This window comes from Gossypium arboreum, chromosome 6 (genome assembly GCF_025698485.1).
Source record: "Gossypium arboreum isolate Shixiya-1 chromosome 6, ASM2569848v2, whole genome shotgun sequence".
Classification (NCBI taxonomy): Eukaryota; Viridiplantae; Streptophyta; class Magnoliopsida; order Malvales; family Malvaceae; genus Gossypium; species Gossypium arboreum.
In genome coordinates, this window is record NC_069075.1 from 12447787 (window position 1) to 12473176 (window position 25390).

Consider the following 25390-nt stretch of genomic DNA (forward strand, 5'->3'; position numbering starts at 1 on the left):
TTAGACCATGTACTTTGTGTAAGTTGTTGATTTAGTTGATGTACTTTTAGAATTTGAAAATTCTAGCCCTAACCAAATGATAACTATTGAATTCAATAAGTCAAGTTCTGTTATTTTTAAAATTTGATGTGTCAAATATATTATCACATGTGTAATGCTATATATGTTTGTTATTTTCACAAATTACTCACAAAAAATCAATTAATAGATTTAATGACCGTCATTTGTATTAAGACTAAAATTTTGAAATTCAAATAATATAGCAACTAAGAATGATTCAATTGGTGAATATAAACTAAATCTGTAACTTTACGCATAATATAATACTAATAATATAATTTAAGCAAACATATTTAACTGTTACCACTGGGTCACGATTAAAATTTTAAAATTTAATACGGGACTAAAATTGATCAAATTAAAATATAGGTACTAGATCCACAATTTACACAAAGTACGGGGGCTAATAGCAGAATTTGACTAAAAAACAGATAGAGACAAATTTAATCATAGGAGTAACTAGCAAGCATCAACTATGCTGAAATCTCTAAGATTATGGGCCTCATTTGCTGGCAATGCCCATTGACTGAAGCTGTAAAGCGTGAGTGAGTGTGACTCCGAGTGAATTCAGCATGCCAATTTCCAAGTCTCAAAGCTGGAGCCCAGCAGTGAAGTATTAATTACAGAAAAAAAAATGGGTTGGAAATGAAATGCGATGGCACTGATGAAAGGTGAAGTTGGAATATGTAATTAAGCGTAAGCTAAAGACAATATTATTGGAACTCTAGCAGCAAGCATGCACTTGTTTTCATTGGAACATTCAGAATGATTACAACAAAAATACACTTTTAACTTATCCTCATCGTTATAATAAAATCACAATCTCTTCATCGTACAGTCTCTAGATAGTGTCCTTCCTTCTTGTCTGGCTTGTCTTTACTCCATCTCTCTCCCATGAGGGCAACTTAGAACTTTGTCTTTCTTCCTTTAATTCTTCAAGACTTAGCAGTTTCACTTTTTGAACCTCAAGATTGCAGCTTTCCTCTAAACCTCTAGTTTTCAACAGTGTTCAAACCCTAGCTTCCATGGCAAAAACTAAACCAGGGGTCTCTGCACCCAAGCTCAAAGCAGGGAAGAAGGACCTCCATTCTTACACCATTAGAGGCACCAACAAAGTTGTTAGAGGTAGGTAAATGGTTTATTTGTATATATACGCCTACATCTTACTTATATGCCCTTAAAAAGTTGTTGAATCTTGGCATTTCGTTTTTGTCAATATGAAATTTTCAAATATGTTGGCTAACGTCGGTTTTGATGGTTAAGGAGTCAACCCTTTGTTGATGGGTTTAATGGATGCAAAGACATTCGTGTTGAAAGATGTTAAGGTGGTGGCTTTGCACCTTGGGATCGTTCAATGCATCTATAACTCCATGTTAACATTAATGTATATGCAATTAAGTGGGTGTTAAGTGATGTTGCTTGTGATGTTTTTGCAGTAGGGGATTGTGTTCTGATGCGTCCTTCTGATATCGGTAAGCCCCCCTATGTGGCCCGGGTTGAGAAAATCGAATCAGATAACAGGAACAACTTCAAGGTTCGAGTGCGATGGTATTACCGTCCTGAGGAATCACTTGGAGGAAGGAGGCAATTCCATGGAGCAAAGGAGCTGTTTTTGTCTGACCACTATGATGTGCAGAGTGCTCAAACCGTTGAAGGGAAGTGCATTGTTCATTCTTTCAAGAACTACACTAAGCTTGAGAATGTTGGGGCTGAGGACTACTATTGTAGATTTGAATATAAAGCTGCTACCGGAGCCTTTACACCTGATCGAGTTGCTGTGTGAGTAGTATGACTTGTTGGTTTGTGAAATACGAGGACTACTATGACTTGTTCAAATATAAAGCATTTATTCCTTGGTGCCCCTGGGCTTTTCTCTTTTGAAGGTACTGCAAATGTGAGATGCCCTACAATCCTGATGATCTTATGGTTCAATGTGAGGGTTGCAAGGATTGGTATGGTGTTTATGTTTCCTTATATGATTTCCGGGTGCTACATGCCTGATAAATTTGTAAGGTTGCTGTAATTTTCTCCTTACCATTCTTGTAGGTATCATCCTGCTTGTGTAGGCATGACAATTGAAGAAGCAGAAATGTTGGAACACTTTGTCTGTTTTGAATGTTCCGAGGATGATTTCAAACAATTTCAGAATGGATTTCATGCATCACCAGTATCTGATGCAAAGGTAGGGCCAATTTTCAACCATTTTCTCGTGATCAAGGCCGATTGCTATTTGCTAATCCTCTAATACAAAACTTGCCGGTTCAATTTCTGGTTTCCTATGGGAAGATTAGAAAGTAAGGAGAAATTAACAGGAATTTTCATCATGCGCAAATCATGCATCGAACTAAATGTAGCACGAAAACGGTATTGGCGTATTGTAGTTCCAATAATAATTTACAAATACTAACTCGTAGAAGTTACTTTGAGCAGTGATAAGAGTCCTTGATTTCTTGCATAATACGAAAACTTACTTTGGTTTATATTTCACTATATCAACATGTTTATTTCACTGAGCATACTGTATTCGGTAGTAGCTTACAAGTTCTTCATTAGGTGTCGCTATCATCGTTGCTTACTGATTATTTCCTGGCTATTTTAGGGGACGGTAATCAATGTACATACATTTCCTTAACCAACACTTTTATCTTGCTAGTTATGATTCCTAGCCATTGTTGATATATATATGGTTCGACTGCCTACGATATCTCATGCTATGAATGTTGAATCATACCTATACACGCCCCTGATTTATTGATTGGTTTTGTGCCTATATCGAGCAGTGTACATGATTATCATTTCCATTTTTTTACGTTTTTAAGACTAGCATTACTTTTGGCTATGAAGAGGGAAATTTTAGATGTAAAAATGTCACTGCATATAACCGGAAAAATCCTTTTATCTTTATACTTAGCTTAGGAAACTCTAATGTGTTTTGAGGTTATGCCTCTACTTCTCATATTTATGATCTTTTTCCAGGTGGAGTCTAAAAGACAAAAGAGATGAGTAAACCATGGGAAAGTTTTTTGTTGCATGAGAGAAGACTCATTACGCAGATTTAGCTTGTAGGCCGTTGCTTGTGAGCTGTATATTGTAGAAATTGTGTGCTTTGTCCACGCTGGTGGCTGGTTAGTAACTTATGTGTAGGAGACATCATTTGTATCTGTGTTAGGTTTAGGAGATTAATGTCTGTGCAGGAGGATCAATTGTCTGTAGTTCTCTGATGTTGAACCGATATTTTCGGGTAACTCATCTTATTGACTTATTGATTATGCTTTGCCATCTTACTTGGGAAAAAGTGCAAAAACTCTGTTGAGAACTCAAGAAAAGCATTTTTCCAGAGTTTATGAGATTGTGATTAAGAAAAGTTAGTGCAGGATTGATGGACTTTGTAATGATGAGAACTCGTCAATAGTTTCAGTTATTTTTTTGAAGCAATGCATCTTTCATGGTGGGTTTGGTGTGAATTGGCATGGGCAAAACATGATCAGCCTGATTCAATCTTTATTAGAAACCAGATTTTATTTGAATCTAAGCAGAAAATAAAGGTAACCGCTAGAATTCTTCAAGTGGGGCTCAATTTCATAAAAGGAAACAGCTTTAATCACGTTAACAGTGTGGCTAATGACCATTTATGAGTTCGTAACTTGCTATTGCCTTTTATATTTAAACACAACAAACTCCACAAAGTGAACACATTTTCTTCCATTGTAAAACATGGCAACTGGGGTCGATGTATTGGCTGCATCCAGTTATGCAGTTCTTCTCCTCCATCTTCTTGCTATCGGCACTATTGCATCTGTTGTAGAAGAGAGATCGATATATTTGATTTTGATGGAAGGAGAACCAGTAGCATTTCATGGTGATGTTCTATCTAGTCAACAAGGAAGAAGATTCGACCCCAAAAGGTTATAAAAGAGCATTTCAAATTATAGTTTTGGATTATCTCTTTAGTTATTTAACACTTCGCTTGTTTTCTGTATGAATGATTAGTGAAGCTTACAAAGTTCATGCAAACAAGTTGGTAGATTCTCATGATCAAGTTCTTGAAAGCACTCTAGATAAGGGAAGCTATAACAAGCTATACAGCTTCAAACATGTCCTTAATGGCTTTGCTGTCCACACTACACCATCTCAGGTTGTTGTTTTCTTAGTACTTTGTCAGCCATTGTTTCATTCTCTGACTGTAATAGCTATGAAAATTTTCAGGCTAAGAAACTACAACTTGCTCAAGGAGTGAAGTTGGTTGAAAGAGATCGAAGAGCCAAATCGATGACTACTTATACTCCAGAGTTCTTAGGGTTACCTCAAACCGTGTGGACTCAAGAAGGAGGTGATAGAAATGCAGGAGATGGGATTGTTATGGGTTTTGTTGACACAGGGATCAACCCCTTTCACCCAAGCTTTGCTTATGACATACTCAACCCTTTAACGTCCAATCTCTCTCATTTTTCTGGTGCATGTGAAACGGGTCCTCTATTCCCACCGTTTTCGTGCAATGGTAAGATAGTTTCCACCCGATTTTTCATAGCTGGGGCTCAAGCAGCCGCTTCTCTTAATGCTACCATAGACATTCCTTCACCGGCTGATGCTGTTGGCCATGGAAGGTAATATATGCAACAAATAAGGTAATGAATTCATTACTGTGTATTTATTTTCCTTGGTTTGTAACGCTGGAGACATGTCCTTTGGATCAGCCATGTTGCATCAATTGCCGCTGGAAATGCTGGGGTCCCTGTGACGGTTAACGGCTTCTATTATGGACGAGCCAGTGGGATGGCACCGCGTGCAAGGTCTGTTTTACTTGGTTCCTTGTTGCAGAATTTGTTTTCTGGTATTATGGGATCATTCTAGTAATGATATCGACTATTGGTTGCTTTTTGGAAATAGAGTTGCTGTTTATAAGGCTGTCTATCCAACAGTGGGAACCCTTGCGGATGTGGTTGCAGCAATTGATCAAGTAGGGCATTGAAATCTACATAATTTTCTAACATAACCATGTTACCAATATAATATTGTGCTGTGACACCACAGGCAGTAGCAGATGGAGTGGATATCTTAACGCTGTCGATCGGACCGGAGGAACCACCACAAGATACCGTCACATTCTTGAGCATTTTTGACATAGCCATGTTATTCGCACGAAGAGCCGGGGTTTTCGTGGTGCAGGCTGCGGGAAACTCAGGTCCTGGTCCTTCGACAGTATTGTCTTACAGCCCTTGGGTTGTCGGTGCAGCCGCTTCCAGGACAGATCGAAGATACGCTGCTTCTCTTCTCCTAGGAAATGGCCTAAATGTTTCTGGTGTGGGGTTATCAGGTAATAATGCATTCTTTTACCATCAGTGATTAGTTTAAAACCCTTAAAAGTTGACAATAACGTATGCATCATATGTGTCTTTGCTAGCTCCAACATTTGGAAATGGATCACTACTGTATAGGCTGGTGTTGGCTAAGGATGCAATCAATTTGAGTGGAGCATTCCCTAGGACCTCGGAGTACGTCGAAGAGTGCCAACATCCAGAAGCTTTTGACCCTAATGTAGTGAGGGGTAGTATTGTTCTATGCAGTTTCTCCGCCGGTTTCTATAACGAGACATCCACCTTAACGGCCATTTTTGACACTGCAAGAGTTCTTGGATTTATGGGGTTTGTTCTTGTTGCAAATCCAAGTTATGGTGATTTCATTGGGCAACCAATTCCTTTTTCTGTTTCTGGCGCTTTAATCCCAAAAGTTGCAGATGCAAAGGTAAAAAATAGTTTTATCACTCCACAGCAGGCAATTTTCCCATTGTAATCAACCAGTTCTTATACAATCTTTATGTTTGTTTGTAGATTGTATCTCAATATTATGAACAACAAACATTAAGGGATGCAAGAGGCATTGTAAGACAGTTCAACGCTAGAGCTGCTATACAAGACGGTAGAGTTGCCTCGTTTGGTGTCCAAGCACCCATTGTTAGCAGATTCTCTTCAAGGGGGCCCAGTTTTATTGACATCAACCGAAACCCTTCTGATGTACTAAAACCTGATATTCTTGCCCCAGGAAATGAAATTTGGGCAGCCTGGAGCCCCTTGAGTGCCCTGGATCCAATTCTGACAGGTTACAATTTTGCTCTTCTGTCGGGTTCAAGCATGGCTGCACCTCATGTTGCAGGAATTGCAGCACTAATTAAGCAAAAGTACCCTTCCTGGAACCCATCGATGATTGCATCGGCAATCTCAACCACGGCCACCAAGTTTGATAACAATGGTGGGATTATAATGGCCGAAGGATTCAATATCGGGAGCTTGTATTCTTCTAATAATTTTGATTTTGGCGCTGGCTTTGTTAATCCAACTCATGCCATGGATCCAGGCTTGGTCTTATCATCAGGTAAACCTTTTCACATTTCCAAATTCTACCATCAAGCTTGACCAATATATGCAACTTTGTTCTTTATAATGTCATCATGAAGCAGAATTTGAAGATTATATCAGCTTTTTGTGTTCAATGCCCTTCATTGATCGCTTTGCAATCAAAGCCGCCACCAGAGTGTGGTGCGGCCAGTCCATTGGCCACCCTGCTAACTTGAACATACCGTCGGTGACCATATCTGCACTAAGGAGATCACTGACAGTGAGACGGAGTTTCAAGAACGTAGCTACCAAACCGGAGACATACGTAAGCTTAGCGATACCACCAAATGGGACAACCATCACCTTGCGTCCACCTTGGTTTACTATAGCTCCGGAGGGAACCCAAGATTTAGACATAGAAATCAATGTGATTAAATCGACCAATGAGTTCACCTTTGGTGAAATTATTTTAACAGGAAGCTTAAATCACATTGTGAGAATGCCGGTAACGATTAGGCCGGTTTCAATTGTCTAATAGGGAATCACCAGAGAAGTATGACCAATTGGAGATCAAAAGACGAGACTAAACTAAAAATGAAAAACAAGACAGCAAAACAAAGGAATGTCTAATGTACTTTATTTCAATGAATTAAAGTAAAACCTTTTTTTAATTATTATTAAGAAGATGCAAAACGTGAATGTGCATCATAATGTTCCAATAATACAGCTATATATTTGCAGTGTAAACTATGAACTTTCTGACAATGTGAGATATAATTACAGAACCTCTTTTTCCTTTCACTTTTTCCTTTTTTCCATTTCTTGAGTTTGATTCTCTTCTGGTTTCAACTCACACTCAAAATGACAAGTCGATAATCTCATGATCTGGAGTTCTATATGAAAATCCGGATTCATCACTCGATCTCCTTTTGACCACGCTTGCTCTTTGCACTAACCTCACTAAAGCTTGCACAACCTCAGACATGGGAGGTCGAAACTCGGGTTCTGGCTGCATATATGAACATTTCCTAGTTAGCAATTTTTCTTTTCTTTACCCTACAAAACCACTTAGGTTAACTTAATCCAACTTGTCCAAAGCTTTCGTAAATTCTTTTACCTGAACACAGAGAGCAATGATGTCAGCAAAGCGTGACAGAGATTTCGCAGGGTACATGCCATTTAGTGCAGGATCTACCATTTTTGCTAGGGCATCTATATCATGTAGTTGAGGTGTAGCCCATCTCACAAGCGATTGCTCGGATCTCACCCTTGAACTAAAAAATGCAGAATACACCACACAAAAAATTACTTACAGATAGTACCATAAGAATGCCAAGATAGTAAGATATAGAGGTTGTTCTCTACTCGTTGGAAACTGAAAAGGGTTTTACCTGTCTAGTGGCTTCCGACCAGTCAGTAGTTCCAACATCACTACCCCGAAACTGTATACATCACTCTTTACAGTATATACTCCTGACAACGCAAACTCAGGAGCACTATAACCGAATGAACCAACCATCTGTGTTGAAACCTGCGCAACATTAAACAAATAAAAAGAGTCAAGAGCTAGTGTAAAACTTCCCTTAACAGACAGCAGTGGAGCGCAACCTTGTTTGCTGATGATTCATTTTTATTATTGAAAGAAACTTTTTACCTGTCTCTCGGTATTTGGTGTAAGTGCAGCCAAACCACAGTCTGACAAGTGAGGATTGAGCTCTTCATCAAGTAAGATGTTTGCAGACTTGAAATTTCTATGTACAACTGAAGGCAAACACACTTCATGCAAGTACCTGAAACATCTTTATCAGAAAGGAACATATGCAAGCAAGCAGCCAAATGCTGGCATCACGTATGAGAGACTCAAAAATATCATACACATATAACATACTCTAAGGCCCGGGCAGTGCCAAGTGCCACTCTGACACGTGCATTCCAGCTTAACATCTTGCTACCATCATCAGAAAAGTGCAGCATATCATGAAGACTACCGTTTCCTATATATTCATATACCAGAAGACGCTGTCCATGCTCTGCACAGTATCCAGCCAATGTAACGATATTGGGATGCCTCAAGCGTGACATACTGGATATAGCTTCCAGAAAATTGTCTTCCTCTTGTAACGATAATGCCGCATTGTCAATTTTTTTTATAGCCATAGTCTACATCAAACAAGATGAAAAGAGTTACCTATCATTGTGAAAGAAGTCTTGTATTATTTCACAAGTTATCCGACACGGGTTTTTTCTACTGAGAGAACTTTAATATTAAACATTTATTACAATAAGTTACCTTTCCATTCGGAAACTCTGCCTTGTAAACACGACCAAGGGAACCTTCACCAATAAGATATTCTTGACTAAAACTATTAGTTGCAGTTTGTAAGGAAGCAACAGTATATGATGTAGCAGTGATGGGTGATTTCATTCTGTTTAGAGATCCATTTTTGGACATCCTTTCGACCATTACTGGTTCTGCCTGTAGGGGTTTCAAATCTACAACAGCAGCAACATTTTTCACCCTCTCCTCTTGCGTCTCGGTATGTACTGTGAAAAAATGAAGCAGGAAAAAGGTTCCAGTAAGATTATGCTGAGCAAAAGAAGGTGAACTAGAATCAATTCTCTCGAGTTTATTTTCAGTACGGGATAACGAATATCACCAATATTTTTTTCATTTTTTGAAATTGATAGCTTTCTTGAAGTGTTTTCTTTTTGGCCAACAATGACCAATTCTTTAAGATCAATAGCTCTATTGAAGAAATCATTGTTTTCAATCAATAGTAACCAAAACAACACTTGACTAATTGACATGAAAGGACTCAAACAATTTTCAAAATATATTGGTTCACTAACTAAGCAACACAAAATTATAGAAATAAGACATCTGCCTATCAGTTACTCGAGTCTAAAATGTTCACTTTCATGAGAACTAAATAGATCCACTCCCCAAAGAATGTAGCTCCTCTTTAACATCATGTTTTCAATTTTCCAAACTAAAATACTGTAGGGAAAACAGAAAGATGAAGAAGGAAACCTACCATTGCCGGTGCTAACAGAAAGATTTGCCCTTGAAGCTCTTGCACCGCTCACCTTTCTTTTATTTTTGCGGATGCAGAAAATAAAAGCAAGTACTGCCACAACAAGAAGTAATAAAGAGCCGAGAACTATGCCTACAATAATTCCGGCTGATAGTCCATTATCTGAATCTGATGATTGACCATCGGAAGCCGGGGATGTATGACCTCCAGATCCAGAATTATGTTTATTATGAGATCTACCCGGAGGAGCAGGTTCATTGGTAAAGGAGTTGCCATCATATCTGTTTCATTTTTTATAATGAAGTTAAAATTTTGCATAAACTAGATTCAGAAAAGCATATTAGCAGGAATACCATATCGAGACTTACATAAAAGTTGGGATTGAAAAAAGCTCTCGAGGAATTGAGCCATTGAAGTGGTTCTTTGCAACATTTCTGTTAAGAATCAAGGTTGCATAAGAACAGACTGAAAGAGAGTAAAAACCCAAGTCGAGTACGAGAAAAGTAACTTACAGAGTTGTCAAAGATAAACCCGAAAGGACATTAAGAGAACCAGTCAATTGATTGTTCTGCATATACCTGCCATAAGTTCAGGTATCAATAAGTTCAGGTATCAATAGCACTTGGTCAAGCTCCATGACTATGATAGATTTTCTCTTTCAATTTTTACTTTTTTAAAGAAACACTTACAGTGTAGAAAGATTGCTCAATGAGCTAAATGAAGGAGGAAGATCACCACTAAAGTTGTTGAAGGAAAGATCCCTGCATTAACAAGGTACCCAAACTACACAGGTTAGGAAAATATTCAAACAGACTATGAGAGACCTAAACAACGTTCCAAACAATTCGGAATCGATAAGTGACATTACGAATTTTACAAAACCATCTAATCGCCGTACCACCATGAGAGACCTAAAGAAAAACATGGTATATGATCTTCAAAAGACAAACCGGGAAATTTGTTCATTGCATGGCTTCAAAATCAGTTCAGTAATTATCCAAATTCAACTGAAACAGAACTTTGAGTATTTGAACTGGACAGCAATAAGTGGAATACTGAAGCAGCAAGGAACAACAACTTAGATCGCATAATTCTACATAAGAAATGTATACGGTTAAGTTCTCTTACAAAGTCCCGAGTCTGGCAAGATTAGCAAAATAGTCTCCAACAGAGAGGGAGAGCATATTATGGCTTACATTCCTGTAACCATAGATTTAGAATTAGGGAATGAAAGAAAGTTCAGGTTCGGTTGTGTGATTAGTAAAATAAATCATCATGGCATTCAAGATAATATCACTTACAAGTAAGTGAGAGTAATCATAGTAGAAATGGAATAAGGAAGATTCCCACTGAAGTTGTTACCAGCAAGATTCCTGCATGATCATATAATAAATAGGAATCTTAAAACCTAAGCAATTCCCCAAAAAATTAAAACAACAGAAAAATGAATCAGAGACATTACACGCTCGTAACATTCGGCGGCAACTGGTAGGGGATTGTATCATGAAGGTTGTTGTTACTCAAATCACTAACATAATAGAAAGAAAAAAAGGCAATGAACTAATTAGATGATTAAAAAAGAGTTACTATCTCAAACGAACATCAGCATCAGAGCAACGGAATAAGCTTACAGTATTTTCAAAGACATAAGATCAGAGAGCAAGTATCCCATGGTTCCAGAAAGTCCTAACCCAGAAATATCACTGTTATATCAACAATAAGAAGCATACATCAACCAAAACCATAAACCGATCAAACTACAAATTTCCAAAAGATAAATAGATATATCTGAAAATATATACAATCTCCTACAGAGAAACGACGGCTGAGCCCTCACAGGTAACCCCTTCCCATGATTCTCCACATGGATCACCACCATTAGTTTTCCAGTTTGTTAACGTTGAAGGACTGTTAAATGAAGTGTACATAACCTGAAGCGCTTGAACTGTCCACAAATAAAGGAAAGAAAACAACTTAATAACAAATCCCCAGGTTCCAAACAGAACTAAAATCAAGGAATCAAAGCAATTAAATTTTCCCTTAAATGAAACAACACAGCATAATAAAAGATCAAGGTCAAAGTTCATATCTTTACTAATCACATTCACATCTAAGCCAAAAAAGTCAAATATATATATATAGACTTGCCAAGCTAATCAGATAACCAAATCACCAATGCCTTAAACAAATAAAAAAAACCCAGAAAAATAATCAAAATGAGAAACGAGAAATACCATCGGAAGAATCAGTGACACATTGAGCTGGAGTGGAAGCAAAGATCAAACCGAGTACGACTAACTCATTGAGCAGCAAACGAGTCATGGAAAGAGAAAAGGGTCTGTTACTGTAAACCATTGCTAGCTTCTTTTTTTTATAACTTTTGGGGTTGTTGTTTTAGTCTTGTAGTAGTTGTTGCAGTTGATATTGGCAGCTGTATAGAGGTGAGGATCAGTTGATGTGGAGCACATGATAAAGAACCATGGACATTCAAAAGCAGCTGAAGAAGAAATACAAGGAAGAAGAAAGAGAAGAAAACGGGAAGAAGAAATAGTTGTTGGGAGACATCGCCATTAAAGAAAAAAGAAAGAAAAGAGAGATCCGATGCTTGAGGGGGATGGTATAGGGTAGTAAATGAAGAGAGAGTGTCTGCGTGTGTGTGTGCGTGTCTGTGTGTGTTTGTGTATTTGTGTGTTTATTACATGTGAAGAGTGTTTCGCGTTGTGGGTGTCGGTCAAATTTGAAAAAAAAAAAAAAAAAGAGTCGGTAGTGAAAATGTTGTAAGAAAAAACAAGAGTTGTAAAGTAGACTAGAAAAAACAGGGAAAAGGGGTTTGGTTGAGACATGGTATGGAAGCAAGGTATTGACAATTTAGCACTTCTTTGCTCAGGTTCCTTTCACTGTCACATTCGAGTTTCCATCCTCTTTCTTTTCTCTTCATTGTCTTGTTCTTGGACTTTCGCTTTCACGTTTCACTGTGTTGGAATTTGGAATTAGCTAAACTGAGAAAGATGAGAGAGCCTCCGCTCTTCTTTTTCCCCTTTGCTGGTAAATTAAAATTTTAATTTAATCAGTATATTGTCTAAATTCGTTTTCCATTCACAGTATATATACTTCCATCTATTATTTTTGTTTTTCACTGCAACAAGAGGTGAAGTAAGATACTTTATGTTGAAAATTAAGATAAATTTATAAGTTAAATATAATACTGAAATTATTTAAATTGAAATATTAATTTTGCGGGTAAAAATATAATTTTCCATTTAAAAGATAAAAATTTAAAGAAAAATAAAATCACAATAAAATATAATTAATCACGTTGATTATTAAAATAAACTAACAGACCAATTAAATAATAACAAGTGATAGCTTTTGATTTAATCTAATATTTTCCTATAAAAATTATAAAAATTAAAAATAAAAATATTAAGATTAATATAATCTTAAAAAACTATAAAATTAACAAAACGTACTAGATTTCTTAAAAATAATAAAAATTATTTAAAATATTAAAATGGATATAAACTATAAAAAATTAATAGAAATTTATAAAAACTTCAACATGATTCATTACCCCAAAATCAGTAAGGGTATTTGTCCTGTGAAAGTCATTAGATCAAGTGACTTGAGAATTGGACAGTTGAACTGATTTTTTATTTTTTAATATTATTATTAAACTAAAATTTTATTATTTAACTATTAGCATATGTCATAATAAAATATTCAAACCAAGATTTTCAGAACTAGAGTAGTAATCGAACCGATCAGACTATTAGTTTGCTAGTTCGACTGATCAATTTAGTTCAATTAAATAAAACATTAAAAAATAAAAAAAAATATTTAAAAAACCAACTCAACCGTTCTAGGTCGACTTATGTAATGATTTTCTCCAAACCAGTACTCTTGTTGATTTCGGTCTAATCGATCCAATCGACTAATTCGATCAAGTTCAAGTATTTATGATTTTTTATAATTTTAATAAGTTTATTTTGATTTTAATACTTTTATGATTTTTATAGAATTTAATATGTTTTTATAAAATTTTAAATATTTTTATTAATTTTATGAAAAATTATAAATTATTAGATTTTTAATATTTTTATAGTATTTATATTTTTATAAGTTGATATCAGTTTTCATATTTTTAATATTTAATAGTTTTACTTTTTTTATAATTTTAAGATTTTTAATTATTTTGATGAGAAAAATATTAAATTAAATTAGAAGTTGTCACGTGTCACAATCGATTGATCATCAATGTAATCAATGATGAAAACTTAATTAATTATTTTAATTATCAATAAAAATTTAATTAGATATGAATTTAATTAATTTTTTACATTTCCTTAAATACTTTTTTGACTTGGTATAATCAAGGGACGAAGATTTTCTGTTGGCCCTAGCTTCGTTTGAGTCGAATGAACTTTGACGGCCCTTTGCGAGCATATAATTCGCATTTTATCAAATTTCATGGTCAAAACCAAACCAACATGCAATATGTTACTGGCTTTAATTCATTTGGCCTTGTAACAAAAACGACGTAAATACTTATATTTGGTAAAATCTGAACCCTCCTCAATACACTTTTTCTTTTATAATATTTAATTGATTTAAATATAAATGCAATAAACCCTAAATTCTTTGGACTTATATATATAATGTATTTGTTGTATTAAAAACTCAAAATGAGAGTGTGTCAATATCCATAAAAATGATCATGATTTTCAAAGTTACACATTCTCAACTCAGCCAGACATTACCTTCTTAAAGAAAGATACAATATTAATAAAACAACAATCACGAAAAACAAAACAAAAGGAGGCATATTGGGAGTGGTTTTGATATTGAAACCAACAATGTGAATAGTGTGATTATGTTGGAGATGTGGGGAAGGGCAACAAGGACCATACCAGAGCCTGCCTGCCTGCCTGCCCAGTTGATTTCGTCCGGATACCTGAGAAGGACTTAAAATCTCCCAATCAAGAAAACTTTCCCTTTATTGTCTTTTTCTTTTTGACTTTGGGCTCTTTTGAATAACTTTATAGCGGGTGGTGATGATTAAAAGCAACCTCCAGCTATTTAGTTTTTGTTTTCCTAACAAAATGAATGAATCATTAACCTAACAAAAGTTGCATAATTTTGAGAAAAACAAAAGCAAAGTGATTATTTATGATACTAATAAAATGAGGGTGCACTGAATTATAGATAGAGTAGAAATATGTATTAAAATCTTTAGTCTATCACATTGGTCGGAATGGGCTTCACCACTCTCGAATCGCACAATTACGATTTTGCCGATTAAGACTGCGCCTATGCCCGACATTTCGCGGATTATAGATATAGAAGATGCATATGTAGATGGCACGTGGAGGCTGGATCTCATTCAAGATATGTCTTAAATCTTTCTTTGCTTGGGTCACATATCAGCTCTTCGATTCCAATGTGGTCTAACTAGAAAGCTATTGTGTGCCTTGAGTTAAAAGAAAAGATTAAACTTTTTCGAATTTTTAGTTAATTGAATAGGGTTATTTAATTTTTTCAAGTCAATTTAAATAAGATCAAGTCAAGTTGAATTTTATAATTTGAATAATTTGAATAATGTATTAGTATAAATATCATTTTGGTCCTCATCAATTTCGAAAATGATCAAATTAGTTCCTTTGAACAAAAATTACAAAATAATTTTCAAAAATTCAAAAACTTTATAAAAATTCCAAATTTTCATAAAATTATTAAAAAACTATAAGATTCATAAAAATTTCAAAAAATAAAAAATCTTAAAGAGTATATAAAAAATGGTTAAATTTTATAAATTTAAAAAAATTCAAAATAATAAATTTTAGGACTTAAACAAGCAAATTACTTATTCAAATTTATCATACTAAAATATATTGTTTGCTTTTAAGAACTTTCAAATATAGACAATTTCAAATTTATGTGTTCTAACTTGAAATTAGTTATTTTGTAATAATATTTTAATCTAACATGTTTAAGTTTTTAATTTAACTTGAATAATTTCACATGACTCGATTCAAAAAAAATTTAAATCGAGTCAAAATGATAAAATAGGACTCGTCAACTCGACTAACCCCAAATTTTTTTCACTCAATTTGATTCGATCAAATGCTTATCCCTACCGTGAGTGGTTGACCACTATATGACTAACACCAAACACATGTTAAGATTGTTGGATCTAGTGCCATGAGAGTAGTATATTCGTTTGTAAAACTAATAATTTTTTTGAACAGTTTGGTTAATAAAACAAATTCATTTATTACAATTAATATACTTTGTATTATTATCCTCAAATGGTTTTTGCATACAAAACAAAATAGAAGCAAATGTTGCTCATTGATTGTCTATTGTTTAAACTGATACTAAGCGATGTTATGTGGTCGGATCGTAGTACAGAAAGACAACTTGTATTAGTAGACAAACCTACACATGTCCTTAGTCTAATCAGAAATGAGCAAATTGACTGAAAAACTAATATGTGGTTTATCAAGTCCAACTGGAGAGATGCCTTATCTTGGTTATGAAAGCGGATGACTTCCAAGAGATACAGACATAGATGTAATTGAATGGACTGATAGTATATCGGATTGGACCCAAGAAGAATAGATCTCAAATTTGTGTATTAATTTATTCACTTGTGATGTTTATAGTACGACATACCTAAATCCTGAGTGGATGGTAGACTATGTATGTGTGACTCGTATACTCTGATATAAGTAAAAACTTAGTTAAAATAGATAAGGAACCGAAAGCTGGTGCGTACAATGTACGACTTCTACAATATGTAGCGCCATTCACAATAATGAAATTCATAGTTCGAGACATGTAAATGATATCTCTCATAGGCATTACATGGTTGATGAAAAGTAAGCGTAGCCACATGTCGTTCGTCTTTATGATTGATGACTTGATCACTATTTGATAGTGATTAACTTTTCATGAAGGAAGATGTAATGGTTACCATGAAATAAAATAGGATTATATTAGGAGAGCGGATATTATTCCAAAGAGATCAAGGTCATTGGATGAGTACTGAGTAGTTGTTTTCGTTATAGTATGTCGTTATGGAGAGCTTAATCATAGTACACTACACCAAAACAGGTTTTTAGCGGCGTTTGAATGAAAAACGCCGCTAAAGAACGAGCATTAGCGGCGCTTATTAAAAAATACCGCTATAGGTTAACCTTTAGCGGCGCTTTTCAAAAAACGCCGCTAATGCTCGATCTTTAGCGGCGCTTTACAAAAAACGCCGCAAAAAATTTAACACAACGTCATCGCTTTGTATTGAGCCTTTAGTGGATTTAGCGGCGCTTTTTAAAAACGCCGCTAAAGATCAAGTATTAGCAGCGCCGCTATATGTATACCTTTAGCGGCATTTTTTAAAACGCATACAAAAATTAAAAAATTAAAAAACTATTATTTAAAATAATTTTAAAGATTTTTGGTATATGACTAATTGTTTTTTAATTTATATGTTAAATATTTTCTTATATAATTGTAAAAGAGATAGTATTAAATTTAAAATATTGAATTAATTATCATTATAGTTTAGGATTTACAGTATATGGTTAAGGGTTTAATGTTTATGAGTTATTATTTTAAGGTTTATGGATTATGAGTTTAGGGATTATGGTTTAAGGGTGGTTTAAGGGTTGTGGTTTAAGGTTTAAGTGTTAGGGGGTTACGGGTTAGGGGTTCAAGTTCATGTTTTAAGATTTATAGTTTAGGGTTTAGGGATTAGGAGTTTAGGGTTTAGATTAATTAGTGTTTTTTTAATTTATATGATAAATATTTTCTTATATAATTATAAAAGAGATAGTATTAATTTTAAAATATTGAATTAATTATCATTATAGTTTAGGGTTTATGATTTAGGGTATATGGTTTAGAGTTCAAAGTGTATGAGTTATTATTTTAAGGTTTATGGATTATGGGTTTAGGGATTATGGTTTATGGTTTAAGGGTGGGGTTTAAGGCTTAGGGTTAAGGGTTAAGTGTTAGGTTTACTTAAGGATTAGGCTTTATATATATTAAATGGTTTAAGATTTAAAGTTTACTTAAGATTTGTTAAATGATGGAATTTTATACAATCAATTAATACTTTTATATTTAAAATATTTAATCTAAACCATTTGATATATTTAAATATTAGAATTAAAAAATTGATAAATAAATAAATAAAAGTAATGATTGATATGGATAGGACCAAATTATAACAAATAAAATGAAATACAAAACTAAAATCATTCCACATCGAACATCTAGCAAAATAGTCATATTTTAGTTAGGAAGAAATATCTCTAATGAAATGGAGATTAGATCGGAAAAGAATAATATAAAATCATGATTAACGTCTTAATTTTTAATAAAAATTTGATATGTGAGAGATTGATTGCTTATATTGGATAATTCTAACTTAATAATTAATTACAGACCATTTAATTATTTGTTTTCTTATTAAAATATGCGATATTTATTTTTAGAGTACTTAGTTTTTTATTTATAAAACCAATTTATAAAAATAATAATAATAAATATTTTATAAAATCATTTAACTAATAATTTTTAACAGATAAAATAAAAAAAATTAGTATAGCAAAATGGTGTCATTTTATTTAAAATGAAATGATTTTTGGTGGCATTTTTAATAAAAACGCCACAAAAAGTTAACAATAGGGGCGGTTTTTATAAAAACGCCTCCTAAAATCGGTACCGCCAAAACACCCCCAATCTCACCCCTCTGTTGCTCTTTTCAATCAAGAAACTCTCCAGCAGCGTCTCCAAGCTCTTATCGAAGGAACCCTAGCTGTCTCAAGTCCCTACTAACAGTTTGCTACTTCGTTCCCATTCGCATTCCCACTTCCACACACTTATTTCGATGAAAGATTGACAAACTCACCCGCAAATTTTCGACTGTTGAAGAATCATTGAATAAAAACAAAATGCATGGTTAGGATTCCATTCAATTCTTTTATTTGTATTACTGTTTCAGGTTTATTCCCCTCACTTGGATTCACCTCCACCAAGATGGGTTCATCTTGCACACGGGTTGCTTCTATTTTTGTATCAGGTTTATACCTCCACCTTATTCTTTCTTTATTTCCTTGGTGTTTTGGGAAAGGGGGATGAGCGTGAATGTTTTCTCTCTGGCAATGTATTCAAAGTATGGGATCTTTTTCACATATTAGTAATTACTTGCTAGACTTTTGATGCTGTAGATGGGAAACAAGCTAGACGAACAAACTCCTCGAGTCCACTTGGAGAACTTTTTGACCATGGTAAGTTTACTTTATAATCTCTTCTTTCCATCCTTTGCTATTTTTATTAGAAAATTTTCTGATGGAGTAATTATTTTTGGTGGTCTTAAAATATTGCAGGGCGTGATGCACTTGCAAGTACGGTATGTATTTAACTTGTTTCATTACATAACGATGTCTAATAAAATTCTGCCATTATACAATATTGATTCTTTTTAAGTTCGAAACCATGGATTTTGGGAGCACTGCCATGTGCGGAGGGGACAGTTTCTGGTTCTGGGTAATTTTATCTATACCATTTTATGGAGCTACATGGGAACAGTAAGTTATCAAAAGAGTAATTTAGTTTTGTATTTTGTATTCCTTCTAAGAAATCCTGCCATACACTTTGCAGTTATTAAATTACTTGGTTTATTCTATAGAGGGTTTATAAATTTTGTTTTCAATCTCTTTTTATCAAACTTTATTCAATGTTAGGTAATTTTTTGAAAGGATTTTGTGATAACTTCGTGATGTATATTTGAGGTATTCTAAATATTCTGTTTGATATGTATTCCTCTCGAATGTCTCCATCCTTTCTACATAAAATTTTAGAAGGGAGTTTCTAATGTGGTTTTTTGTAGCATGCAGTGGAACATTCTTTTACCAATGCTGATACTTCTGTTGTGTCATTTTCTGCAGCTATTTCACCAATGCACTTATCCTTCCTATTGTCAATGGGCCGACTGAGGGTCTTGCGCTGATATATGGATTGCACTTTATGACAGCAATTGTTGGTATGTTTCCTCACTCGATGTTATAGAGGTGTCTTTGACAGTCTGTACTAAACCTTTATATTACTTGTGTTCCACGTATAAAAAATTTGAAACTTCTTTTGAATTCTTTTCTTCTATTATTATTGTTTTTCACGTTTTATGATTGCTTACCTTTTTCCCCTCAAGGTGCCCAGTGGTGGGCTCAGCCATTTCAGCAATCGATACCCTTCTTGAGTTGGATACCTTATGTTAATGGTAAGTTCTTTGTTTAAGAAAGGGTTAGCACCTTATATTGGATTTCTTGTTGCTTTGCCATTTTTCTTTGACTATTTTATTACTTATTCACCTTTTTTTCCAGAACTTCCAACATATAAAGCTGCTGTGTATTTGTTGACACCAATTGCTATTTTACCTACAGTGGCTTGCTAAGTAAGTGGTTATCTGCATCCTAAATGGTCAAAATTTACTTCAACTTTCATGGCTAAAGCTTCTTATAATTTCTATTTGGCACTCTTGTAGTTTCACGCTAGTGCTTTGAATTACTTATTCTTTGACCTTTAGTGGAAAACTGTCCACTTTAGTAGTCCAATGTGAGAGCTGAAGCTTCTCATGCTTTCATTTTTGGCTTCTTGTTGGCTTGTAGCCTTATACTAGAGCTATGGAATATTAGGCTGAGTTAAATGATCTAATTGCATTGTCATTATCAATTCCCTTTTTGTTTTCAACTCATAGCTTCATGTGTAATGCAGAGGCCAAGGTTTCCATGCATGAGACCACCTTATTTTAGTCCATCCTACATTTATTTTTTGTTCATAGTACTGCTGTCTTTTAGTGTCCGCATAAGCTTCTCTTATGTACTTGTATGGTTGCTATTGCAGTATAAGCAATGTCCATAAGATCGTTAAGGCAAGAAAAGGAAGCATGTTACTGGCATTAGCAATGGTAATTCTGTAAATTCATTGTGTTTATTTCTTCCTTCCATGTATGCTTAAATGATTAATCGGTGTTTTCTGTTCTTTCTTGTCAGCTTTATCCTTTTGTTGTACTCATGGGAGGAGTGCTCATTTGGTAATTTGAGTTTGTCCTATTTTCTTATAACAACGTTCACCTTTTTTCTTTTATTCAGCACACAAATATGGTCAGGCTATTGACTTGTACACGCAGGCGATAGAGCTAAATAGTCAGAATGTAGTGTACTGGGCTAATCGCTCACTTGCTCACACCAAATTGGAAGAGTATGGTAGTGCCATACAGGATGCTACTAAGGCAATTGACTGTTAATTCTAAATATTCAAAGGCATGATTTATTTACTGAAGTGATTCAGCCTTTTATGCAGTATATATTTTTGTTCTTGTTCTGATGGTTCTCTAATTTACAGGGTTATTACAGAATGCAGCCTTTTATTATATATTAGTAGTAAATATAATAAAATTTGAAGTGCAGAAAGTAGTATTTGAGTTAATGAATCCTAAAAATCGAAATAATGGATTGAATATAGAAATTAAATTTTCATTTTATTAAATATTTATTTGACAGAAAAGAAACAAAATTAGGTCATAACAAGCTATATAAATTAATTGTCGCTTTTTTGGTACTCTTTTATATACTTTGATTAAGTTCTTTTTTGTATAAAGTTTGGTCTTCTAAAAATCTTTCCTGTCTCAAACTCAACAGGTAGTCGATAAGCACTAAAACTGATTTTTCACAGTTTTCTTCTTCTATTTCAGGTATGTTAAGCTTCTCTTTTACCCTTTCACCTCTTCTTAACTACTAGTTTATTGCTTTTATGGTCGTTGTTTGTGTAATTGCCTATATGTAATTTCCATATTCTTTTGTGATTTAAATTTGGATCCTGTTCAGGCTCTTTCGTAAGTTGCTACTAGAGAATTTCATGCTTGTTTCTTCTGTTTTGGATGACATGTGTTACCGGGTAGTCCTCATGCATGAACTGAACTTTGGCTTGTGCTTTCTGGTCTCTGAAACTCAACTGTGTATATATTTTTCTCAATAGTACTGAATTCTTAGAGTTACTGTGGGGCTCTACCGTTGCTGCTGGTAAGCGAATTAACTGTTAATTATCCATAGAACTGACCATAAATCTTATTTTTAGAAGCAACACCGAAGACTATTCTGGACCTGATGGATTTAGATGGACTCAATCTTTACCATGTTAAGAGTCATTTACAAGTAAGTGTTTATATTTAACTTACGCGTTTCCATTTTAGCCCTTAAAACCAACCTTCCTTATGAGGGTTTATCATTTATTCCCCTAATGTTACTAAATTCTAGAAATTTAGACTAGGAAAATTTTGGGTGAAGGATTGGCAGGACACATCCAAAAATGGTAGGTCTTGTTATATCTACCCGCTTTCATTCTTAATGTTATATTAAACATGCGAATTGATTCATAAAATAATCACAAAGATATTTAAAAGATTGAAATATATAAGAGAAGTTATTGTGAAAAACTAGGAAGTAAATTTTTTCTTTTCTTATCGTTGTATGGTTATGAGTTTAATATATGTTGCAAGCTTACTAATCTTTTATTTGTATATAAAGATCAGTGGATTCATGAATAGATTAACAACAATTGACATTTTTTCCTATATGCTGACACTCAAAACTCTTTTGACATTTTTTCAAACCAGTACTCTCCAAGCTTCACCATTGATTCATGCTTGTTCATGAGTAATTGAGTATATAAACTTTCTTTAATTTACGACTTTTTGGATCAAGTCTAATTTTCATTGTATATAAACATTATTTATTTCTGCTTTATTTTATATACTGGTCCTGTTTCATGATCATCCTCTTTATTCATTATAGGTTCCTTACAATCTCATTTAAATATTTTGATTTGCTTATTTGATTTTTGTTATAATTTAGATTGATTTGAATTCAAAATTTCGAAAACCAAAATATTTTGGTTTGATGTGATTATTCCTTAAAACCAATCCAAACCAGTCCATACTCATCCTTAGACTTAGCTGAAATCGTTGCTTAATTTTATTAGGTTAAAACACAATAATTTAGCATTTGTGAATTGTTTCTTTATTTTTTTTTATTAATCATTCATGATTATATTTATCTCTTTAGGAATTACTTGAGTTAGGGGAGAGTGTTGGAACACAAAGTCGGGGTCTCACCCAAGAACTTATTTCATTGCTACCTGTTTCAAAATACAAGTGCAGCTTATTCTCAAGGAAGAAATCAAGGAAAGAGAGGTACTGCTTATGCTTCATCTTTGCCTCGTTAAAATGTGATTTGCTTTTATCAGCTGTTGCATTTTGGGCCTCCACAGATTTTAAATTGAAATACTCAACAACCCTTGTTCATCTTGGCATAAGTTTTATATGTTAATTTTTTGCCACTGTTTTAAGAGATTGGATATGTACTTGCCCGTAATGGAGTTCCTCGAACTTCTAAACCAGTAACATTTCTGAATTTGTGATCATTAACTCCATAGTAGAGCCATTAATTTCATATCCGTATCCTCATGAGTCCTATACTTGCACGTTGAAGTGCTTTTGCATTTGGAATTTTCTTTCTTAATCAGTTTTCTTTAAAAGGGACTGCTTGAACGAGTTAGTGTTTTATCTAAAATTAGAAGACATTTTCTTGATTGTTATTAATTGTTTTCTTTTACCAACTAGCCTATTTTCTGTAGTTGTCTACTGCTAGTGGTGGGATGATTATCTCTAGTGATGGTGTTTGGGATGCAGTTGTCTAATTTTGCCCAGCAGAATTAAGCTAATTTTATGCTACATTCTAACTATCATTTTTTTGTTCTTTATGGATTTTCACTAGCGTTGATGATGCAAATTAATCATTATTCATTCCAATATATTTAAAGAAAGGAACATTTGTTCAGATAAAATATAGTATATATTCTCTGCTCCTATCTAATTTATCATCAATTTGCCTTCTCAACGACTGTTATTGTACCAAAATCCCCACTGATTGAATCATACCTTTGAAACATGCGAGCTATAATTTACTGTGTAAGCTGATGGAGTTACCATAATATAGCTCTTTTATGTTTTGACTGGTGGCAAATGGAACAGGAAAAACCAACTACACTAGATTGCGGTCCAAGAACAATTTGCAGAAGGCACATAATGGCTGGCTCCTACCTCTACAAATGCATGTGGGAGGCATTGTAGCAGCGAATAAGAATGATATTGATCAACATGCAGTTGACACCGTATGTGCTTTAAATCCGAATTCAGGTGTGAGTTTCAGATATTTTATGTGCAAAAAAGTATTAGAGTGCCTTATGTTTGTATGTTAGTTAAGCAGATTATAGATAGAATCTGCAGTAGGATTACCTAATTAGTTGATCAAAAACTACGCCTAGTTTTGTAATAGTCTACTTGCATATTTGCATATATTTAATAATAATCTCGTGTCAACTAATTATTCTATTTTTTATTTAATTGTTTTGTTTTCAACCTTTTATTTTATTTGAGTTGAAAGAAGAAAAAAGCAATTGTAATTTTGACTTAGAAAAGAGAATATTCATTAGCGACTTAATCAATTTAAATAATCAATGTTGATATTTCACATGGGAATGGATATTCAAATCTTATATTTTACATGGTTATGATTTAAGTCCTTATTTCATTTAAGTAATTTCATTATAATACCTTATTCTATTGATATCTTTATATTTAATCTCATTTTTATTATTTATTTTAGTTTTGATTCAAAATTTTTATTTTTATTTTAATATTTAAGATAACTTGAGTTTTTAACTTTTGGATTTTAATTGTGTTATTAATTTATTATTTTAAATTTTAAATTTAAATTCTTTAATTTTTGTATGTAGTTTTAAAGTTAAAATTTTAATAGAAAATTTAATTTTATAATGAATTTTAATAGAAAATTTTATATTTATATCATGGATATTATTCTTCTCAATATTTTGATAATGAATTTTAAGCTTTTTATATATTTTTTATGACCTTTATAATATTTTATAATATTTTATTTTTTTAATTTTATGACCTTTAGCGGCGTTTGTGGGAAAAGCGCCGCAAATTGTTTGCGGTGCTATCTATAGCGGCGTTTTTTGTGACGCTTGTAAAAACGCTGCAAATAGTTTTAGCGGCGCTTTTAAGCGCCGCTAAAGACCTTAAAAAACGCCGCTAAAAGTCAATTTTGCTGTAGTGGTACTATAGTGAAATGAATTCGTGACTAAATGAGTTTATAATTTAATAGGCGAAGAGCCGGCACTTAATTACAAATAATTTGAGTCCTAATTATATATGTCAAATCGGTCCATCCTCTAGTTCGTTGAAATCAGAAATGAATTGCAAATTTAAATAGAAATGAACAAAATGAATAGGAAAAGATAAATGAAAAATATTCAGGAATGACTATGGTTTTTTGAAATGAAAAATAGAATCATTCGAAAATTAATATAGATTTCCAAAATGGAATTGGAAATAGAAATAATTCATTTGCAATTCTATATGGATTATTTAAATATGAAATATTGAACATATTTTCTCAAAATTTTATTAGGAGTAAAATCGTTAAAATATCATTGGGAGTAAAATAGGAATGAAAAAATTATTTAATATAAAATATTAAAATTTATTTTAAAAATAAAAAAATAGAATGGAATTAAATCATATTATAAAATACTGAGTAAAAGCTAAAAAAATAGTCGTAATTTAAATTTTTTAGAATGACATCAATCTGGTTACGACATCACCTTTCCCCACGGCACATATGCCTAATGTAATTTTATTTTTTCGACATGTGTTAGATTACGTCGAGTATTAATTAGAAATATTTTTGTAAAAAATATGATATGGGCATTTTTATTGGGTATCTAAAAAGTTGCATCTTAGGATATCTATTATAATTTAAAGTTTTATATTAAATTGGGTAGAAATATTGTTAGCTTAGTACTGTTAAACTGTGAATAAAA

At 33.4% G+C, this 25390-nt stretch overlaps 4 protein-coding genes across 5 annotated transcripts; 3 read left to right on the top strand and 1 right to left on the bottom strand.

The window, feature by feature from the left end:
• The first annotated feature begins 568 nt into the window (after positions 1 to 568).
• Positions 569 to 3424, top strand: LOC108485581 (chromatin remodeling protein EBS). The gene is made up of 5 exons (XM_017789441.2): positions 569 to 1185; positions 1497 to 1839; positions 1944 to 2012; positions 2107 to 2242; positions 3037 to 3424. Exons 1-5 carry the CDS (start codon positions 1086 to 1088, stop codon positions 3061 to 3063), a joined length of 675 nt encoding a protein of 224 aa, XP_017644930.1. The 5' UTR covers positions 569 to 1085; the 3' UTR covers positions 3064 to 3424.
• Positions 3425 to 3588: 164 nt separating this feature from the next.
• On the top strand, positions 3589 to 7378 carry LOC108485037 (subtilisin-like protease SBT2.4). Its single transcript, XM_017788898.2, has 9 exons — positions 3589 to 3965; positions 4051 to 4195; positions 4267 to 4664; positions 4755 to 4850; positions 4948 to 5017; positions 5092 to 5374; positions 5462 to 5802; positions 5889 to 6429; positions 6515 to 7378. Exons 1-9 carry the CDS (start codon positions 3775 to 3777, stop codon positions 6925 to 6927), a joined length of 2478 nt encoding a protein of 825 aa, XP_017644387.1. The 5' UTR covers positions 3589 to 3774; the 3' UTR covers positions 6928 to 7378.
• On the bottom strand, positions 7042 to 12525 carry LOC108486548 (protein STRUBBELIG-RECEPTOR FAMILY 8). Of its 2 annotated transcripts, none has more exons than XM_017790665.2 (16): positions 11662 to 12525; positions 11240 to 11372; positions 11059 to 11130; positions 10890 to 10955; positions 10729 to 10800; positions 10556 to 10627; positions 10117 to 10188; positions 9940 to 10005; positions 9796 to 9861; positions 9428 to 9708; positions 8683 to 8936; positions 8281 to 8552; positions 8047 to 8182; positions 7784 to 7923; positions 7510 to 7666; positions 7042 to 7401 (listed from the first exon to the last, which is right to left on the bottom strand). In XM_017790665.2, exons 1-16 carry the CDS (start codon positions 11780 to 11782, stop codon positions 7249 to 7251), a joined length of 2133 nt encoding a protein of 710 aa, XP_017646154.1. In that variant the 5' UTR covers positions 11783 to 12525; the 3' UTR covers positions 7042 to 7248. The 2 variants fall into 2 exon arrangements, with proteins under 2 accessions (XP_017646154.1, XP_052885536.1); XM_053029576.1 differs by having other exon boundaries at positions 11230 to 11372; positions 11662 to 11799.
• On the top strand, positions 12269 to 23868 carry LOC108485038 (choline/ethanolaminephosphotransferase 1-like). The gene is made up of 16 exons (XM_053029281.1): positions 12269 to 12314; positions 12422 to 12472; positions 18116 to 18267; positions 18432 to 18509; positions 18642 to 18717; positions 18817 to 18839; positions 18917 to 19017; positions 19378 to 19472; positions 19638 to 19706; positions 19810 to 19880; positions 20330 to 20393; positions 20479 to 20519; positions 21127 to 21179; positions 21563 to 21639; positions 22549 to 22676; positions 23517 to 23868. Exons 1-10 carry the CDS (start codon positions 12269 to 12271, stop codon positions 19878 to 19880), a joined length of 762 nt encoding a protein of 253 aa, XP_052885241.1. The 3' UTR covers positions 20330 to 20393; positions 20479 to 20519; positions 21127 to 21179; positions 21563 to 21639; positions 22549 to 22676; positions 23517 to 23868.
• Positions 23869 to 25390: the final 1522 nt, after the last annotated feature.